At 43.9% G+C, this 7,109-nt stretch overlaps 2 gene segments (V, D, J or C); both read left to right on the top strand.

Annotated features, from left to right (window-relative positions):
- Positions 1–335: 335 nt before the first annotated feature.
- LOC104673277 lies at positions 336–832 on the top strand. The segment is given in 2 exon segments: positions 336–434; positions 516–832. Coding segments are annotated over 2 exon segments (363 nt in total).
- A 3,624-nt stretch (positions 833–4,456) lies between these two features.
- Positions 4,457–4,946, top strand: LOC115891990. The segment is given in 2 exon segments: positions 4,457–4,543; positions 4,630–4,946. Coding segments are annotated over 2 exon segments (363 nt in total).
- The last annotated feature ends 2,163 nt before the right edge of the window (positions 4,947–7,109 follow it).

Genomic DNA, 7,109 nt, shown 5'->3' with positions numbered 1-7,109 from the left:
TCAGTGTCATGGACAGTTATAGTCCCGAAATGATCAGATGGTCTTGATGCTAATGAAATATGGGATCAGAGTGAGGAGCGTAATCTGTGGGGACTTGTTCTTCAGTGAAAGGATCCTGTCCATGAATAGCAGTGGAGCAGGGCATGCATTTTCTCAAGCAGCATTAGGGCTTGGACCATCAGCATCCCACTCCTGCGTGGTGGATGGGTCATCTATCTTCTCTTTCTCATCCTCGATCAGGCTTTGAGGTATGAAATAATCTGTCTCATGAATATGCAAATAACCTTAGATCTACTGAGGTAAATATGGATACATCTGGGCCCTGAAAGCATCGCCCAACAGCCGCATCCCTTCTCTACAGAAGCCCCTGAGAGGAAAGCTCTTCACCATGGACTGGACCTGGACGATCTTCTGCTTGCTGGCAGTAGCTCCAGGTAAAGGGCCAACTAGTTCCAGGGCTGAGGAGGGGATTTTTTTCCAGTTTAGGGGACTGTCATTCTCTACTGTGTCCGCAGGTGCCCACTCCCAGGAGCAGCTGGTGCAGTCTGGGGCTGAGGTGAAGAAGCCTGGGGCCTCAGTGAAGGTCTCCTGCAAGGCTTCTGGATTCACCTTCGACAGCTCTGCTATCAGCTGGGTGCGACAGGCCCCTGGACAAGGGCTTGAGTGGATGGGAGTGATTATCCCTGTTGCTGGTATAACAAACTACGCACAGAAGTTCCAGGGCAGAGTCACGATTACCGCCGACACATCCACGAGCACAGCCTACATGGAGCTGAGCAGCCTGAGATCTGAGGACACGGCCATGTATTACTGTGCGGCAGACACAGTGTGAAAACCACATCCTCAGAGTGTCAGAAACCCTGAGGGAGGACTCAGCTGTGCTGGGCTGAGGAAATGTCAGGAGTTATTCAGTTTAAGACTGTTTAGAAAATGGGTTATATATTTGAGAACAACAGAAACACAGTCTAACTGTAAGAGAAATATTCCATTCAAGAGCCACCAGAGCCACCATATAAGCCAAATTGACAGAGTGGGAAAGGCCACACTCAATAAAGTTGATACAAGCATTCCATGAAGGTGCTACTGTGAACAGTTCAAATTAGATGCATAAATAATTTGGAGCAAGGTTATTTGATCATGTGTTAAGGGTAAGTATGATTCTTAAAAGGAGGCAAAATTGTCTTTCAAATGTTTCTGTCACTACTTACCATAAATTTTATTTTAGAGCAGTTTTAGGTTTGCAAAGAAATTGCACAGAAGGTGTGAGAATTCCCATGACTCCCTGCCCTGCACAGGCACAGCCTCCTCCACCATGACCATCCTGCACCACAAGCACAAATCAGTTACAATGGATGAGTCTACACAGACCCTTGGTTCTTTCTTTTTCTGATGATCCTCTAATATAACAAACCTAAATGATCTCGGAACACCCAGGTATTTTCAATGGCTTTCTAGAAGTGATGTTAGTCAGAGGGAAAGTGAGTTGAGGCTATTACTATTTGAGCACTTTCTTCCAAAATCCACAAAATATATATTAATTTGGAGTTTTTCTTACTTCTGGTTTACAATGCCCCTTCCCAGAGAATAACATTTTTAACCTTTTAGTGAGGCTGGAAATTGAAAAAAAAAATTAAAAAAAGAGAAATAAACTTTCCTGTATTAGGCTGACTTATCCCAGAGGCAGCAATAAGCACAGCCCAGACCCAGGAAAAGTCTTAATAATATTATCTAATGTGCGTCTGAGACTCCTCCAGCACTCCCTCAACATAGGGAGAAGAAAAAGAATTTTTCCTTTGTTTTATGGTATGAGTTTATAGATTCTTGTTCTATGTTACTAGTAACTTCAAGTATTCAGTTTTATCTAAGAAGTACAATGAAGGTAATGAGAAGCCTGAGCAGGCCTGAACTACAGCGGTCTAGGCACGATAGTGAGGGTCACGAGATAAAACAGTGCAAGGCTGTTTAGAGCAAAACCTAGATAACAGACATCTGGGTTGCATAGCAATGATCATGTGCAATCCTGAGTTATGAACCTGCTACAGTGTGACTAACTGTCTTTGTAATGCCTCTGTATCCCTGCTTTTGTGCCACTCTAATCTTGCTTCAAGCTAGCCCACCCCATTTTGTGAAGCGTGTTTGAAAGTCAAGTGCTGTCTTTGTTCTGCACCCAGTCTTTGTTTGTTGAGTCTGCTGGGTCTGAGTGCGCTCATTAATAAAGATATCCTCCTGTATATAGGATCTCTCTGGTCCTCCTGATTCCACAACATTGCGGCCAGGTTCATATCTCTAAAAGGCCAGAAAGTTCTGGTCAATCTCATAATGAAAATCCTTTAATGAGAGTTGGCAAACCTGACAATAAGAGACTTCATGTATAATGCCTTAGAGTTGGATTAGATACACCGTAAGCTCTTGGGTGGTGGTTCTGAATAAGGCGGATTGTGCAGCAAATGCAAACACATGCATGGGACCCAGGCAGGAACAAAAGCTTCCCTTTACAAAGTGGGTGGACCCTGGAGGGAGCCCTCAGAGGTGGGCAGTGGTCGCCCTTGCTGACTGCACATTAGCCAGAGGGATAATCATGATTGGTCTTGCAGGAAAAGAGCACCACTGAGGTCACAGGTTATGAAAATATTTGTCATCCTCCAGCTGAGCAAGTCCATCTGCTTGCTTGTGGGTATCAGCCTCATGGTGGATACACGCTGGGAGATGACAAGATGCACGTAAACCTCCTCTCACTAACTATCCACTACCACACACTCAAGACCCACCTCTGCTCCAGAAAGGAATATGTGCCTGTGGAAACAGACAGAGCTTAAGTATTTTGTTACCTTGTGAATATACTGTGTGAAACCACATGTTTCAGGAACATTAGCTCACAAATGTTGACCAAGTGACTGAAGGGCAGTGGTGGGTGAGGTGACGGGACAGCCTCAGGGCTGCACATGAGGAGGGCTCCCACCCCATGCAGGCTTTTCCTCCAGGAGCTGCACCAGGAACTCAAGGAGGATCAGAGAGAATTCTGAGAACATCCTGTTGCGGTGCTGCCTAGAGAGGAAGAATATATATGAAAAAATATAACTCTGAGTAATGTATGGGCATTTGTTCATGAAAACTCTTTCTCTGAAAGCTTGTGAAGGTCTTGAAATACCCCTGATTAGCTGAGGACAAACATTTAAACCCTCCTTCCACAAGGAGTTCAAGCATGATGGATGTGTCCTTCTATGGATGATCTTCCCCAGCCCCTTCCTCTTCCCAGTTCATCCCTGGCTCTCTGTGTAAACAGTTCTCATCAGTGGAATGCGCTTGATGAAGTGAGGTCTTCAATTTTCTCATCTTCTATGTGGTCATGAATTTTCCTCATCTGAGGTTTAAAAACTCACCTGCCTGCAGCACCTGACAGTCTAAAATCTCTTGTGGGCAAAACAGCAACAAAGGCACCCACCAGGGCTGAGCATCCCGTGTTGCTGACAGCGACCACCGGGGCTGAACGTCCTCTTCACAATCCTGTGTCAAAGCATCACCTGAGTGATTTCAATAGCAGCTCCCCAGGAGAAGCAGCTGAAAACTCCTTGTCCCATTTTCCATACAGATATAACCCCTCTATTTCCCTGAAGAAATAGAAAGGGCTGAATGCTGAATATGCTGAATGTCTACCGGTTTTGCAAACTTGTAAATATACCACTTTCTAATTTCTGACCTGTGCGGACCACTCTACAGACTTTTCTCACTGGTGTGGCCAGCATTCTAGATGTCAAATATAACTGAACTTCTTCATATAAAAGTCAACACAAACTGCTCATGGTTTCAGTGCTCACTGAATGGAATTGGAAATAAAACTCACAATTATCCATAACACAAATTCCTTGGAAGTTATTTTGGGATCATGAGTTCATAACCTGTAGACCAAGAGTCCAAGAGTGTTTCTATTGAAGAGCCTGGGGGATCAAGACACCAGGCAGGTGACGGAGACACTGTCTAAAGAGTGCCCAGTGGCTCTCACAGGGAACTGCTGGATACTCATGTGGGACATCAGCAATCACTTTCTCAGAGTCACCAGTGAGCTGTGCTGTTCCTGAAGGGTCCAGGATAGGGCCAAGGCACCTGCTCTGTGTCATGGAGATTGATTGCTCCTGAAATCATAGAGGTGGTCTCTATGCTTGTAAAATCTATATTTACAGTGAGGAACCTGTTCTGACAGGGCTGATTCTTCAGTGAAAGGACCTCTGTACACAAATGTTCATACATGGAACAGGGCATTCATTTCTTCAAGCAGGATTGGGCTTAAACCATCAGCATCTCACTCTAGTAAGGCTGATATGTCATTTATCTTCCCTTTCTTATCATCAGTCAGGCTTTAAGCTATGAAATGCTCTGTCTCATCAATATGCAAATAACCTGAGATCCACTTAGGTAAATATGGATGTCTGTGCCCTGAGAGCATCCCCCAACAACCACATCCCTCCTCTAGAGAATCCCCTGAGAGCTCAGCTCCTCACCATGGACTGCACCTGTTGGATCCTCTTCTTGGTGGCAGCAGTCACAGGTAAGGGGGGCTCTCAGGTCCCAGTGATGAGAAGGGGATTGAGTCCAGTCAAGGGGGCTTTATCCACTCCTGTGTCCCCTCCACAGGTGCCCACTCCGAGATGCAGCTGGTGCAGTCTGAGGCTGAGGTGAAGAAGCCTGGGGCCTCAGTGAAGGTCTCCTGCAAGGCTTCCGGATACACCTTCACCTACCGCTACTTGCACTGGGTGCGACAGACCCCTGGACAAGGGCTTGAATGGATGGGATGGATCACACCTTACAATGGTAACACCAATTATGCACAAAAGTTTCAGGACAGAATCACCATTACCAGGGACAGGTCTATGAGCACAGCCTACATGGAGCTGAGCAGCCTGAGATCTGAGGACACAGCCGTGTATTACTGTACAAGATACACAGTGTGAAAACCACATCCTGAGACCTCAGAAACCCCAGGGAGGAGGCAGCTGCACTGAATGAGGAGATTACAGGGCTTACAATGTTTAAAGTTGTTTATAAAATAGGCTAAGCAATTGAGGAATATGAGTAATAGAAACATGTATGCACTCTATATAGGAAATATTTCTAATAACTGTCACCGTATATGCACAATTCACACAGAGGTAAAAGCAGAAATCAGTTAAGCTGATGCAAAGTTTCCCAGGTAGGCTTTGTGCAGACATAAGTTCCAAAGTCAGATAGATAAATAATTTGGAGCAAGATTGCTTGATAACATGGCTAACACTAAATATGATTCCTAAAAACTGATCAAAATGTATTTCAAAATATCTCTGCCGCCTTATTTTTTTGGTTTTTTGAGACGGAGTCTTGCTCTGTCGCCCAGGCTGGAGTGCAGTGGCGTGATCTCCGCTCACTGCAAGCTCCGCCTCCCGGGTTCACGCCATTCTCCTGCCTCAGCCTCCCAGTAGCTGGGACTACAGGCGCCCGCCACCTCGCCCAGCTAATTTTTTTTTTGTATTTTTAGTAGAGACGGGGTTTCACCGTGTTAGCCAGGATGGTCTCGATCGCCTGACCTCGTGATCCACCCGCCAAAGTGATCGGCCTCCCAAAGTGCTGGGATTACAGGCGTGAGCCACCGCGCCTGGCTCTGCCACCTCTCTTACATAAAATGTATTAAAAAGTAGTTTTGAGACCTCAGCAAAATTGAACAGAATAACTATTCAGGGAAAGAAATTTAAAGGTTTCATAGACAGCGGAGTGGACATTTCAATAATCTCTCTACAGTGCTGGCCACCCTCATGGCCAATTCAACCCACTCAATTTATCATAGTTGGGGTTGGTAAAGCCCTAAAGTATATCAAAGTGTTATATTTTGCATTGTGAAGGGCCCGATGGACAACCTGGGACTACTCCACCATTATAACTTCTGTACCTATAAATTTATGGAGAAGAGATTTATAACAACAATGGGAGCACAAATTCTAATTCCAGAACAATTATATAGCCCTCAAAGTCAGCATATGATGCATGAAATGGGGTATGTCCTTGGTATGGGACTAGAAAAAAATTTGCAAGGTTTGAAAGAAGTGCTTCAAGCAGAAAGACAAAATTCCCACCAAAGATTAGGATATTACTTTTGATGGCGGCCATTGTTAAGCCTCCAGAACCTATACCTTTGAAATGGTTAACAGATAAGCCAATTTGGATAGAACAATGGCCACTAAGTAAAGAGAAACTGGAGGCTTGAGATAAATTAGTTACTGAACAATTAGAAAATGGGCACATAGCTCCAACATTTTCCCCTTGGAATTCTCCAGTTTTCCTAATTAAGAAAAAAATCAGGTAAATGGAGAATGTTAACTGACTTAAGAGCCATCAATTCAGTTATACAACCTATGGGAGCAGTACAGCCACGATTGCCTTCTCCTGCTATAATTCCAAAACATTGGCCTTTAATAGTCATATATTTAAAAGACTGTTTTTTTACTATTCCCTTAGCTGAACAAGACTGTGAACAGTTTGCATTTACAATTCCTGCAGTAAACAACCTGCAGCCTGCTAAGTGTTTTCGTTGTTTTACAGATGGGTCTAGTAATGGTAAAGCTTCTTATTGTGGATCAAAAAGTAAAGTTTTCCAGATGCCCTATATTTCAGCTCAATATGCGGCACTTGTCACTGTAATTGAGGTGTTGACTGCTTTTGATATGCCTACTAATGTGATTTCTGATTCTTCATATGTGATTCATTCCACACAGATAATTGAAAATGTTCAGTTACAGTTTCATACAGATGAACAACTGATGTCTTTATTTACCCAATTGAAAACAACAGTTAGAAGCAGAATGCACCATTTTTACATCACTCACGTTAGGGCTCATAGACCTCTTGCAGGACCTTTGACTGAATGGAATCAAATGGCTGATTGCCTAGTTGCTAATGCAATATCTAATGCTAGAAAATTTTACAATTTAGCCTGTGTTAATTCCTCTGGTCTCAAATGCAGATACAGCATTACCTGGAAAGAAGATAAAAATATTATCCAACGATGCCCAACTTGCCAAATGGTGAAAGATTCCTCATCTTTTACAGGAGGAGTTAATCCTTGAGGATTGGAACCTAACTCTCTT

Source organism: Rhinopithecus roxellana, chromosome 5 (assembly GCF_007565055.1).
Source record: "Rhinopithecus roxellana isolate Shanxi Qingling chromosome 5, ASM756505v1, whole genome shotgun sequence".
NCBI classification, from domain to species: Eukaryota; Metazoa; Chordata; class Mammalia; order Primates; family Cercopithecidae; genus Rhinopithecus; species Rhinopithecus roxellana.
Note: the sequence above shows the minus strand (reverse complement) of the source record. Positions and strands in the feature narration are given on the sequence as shown.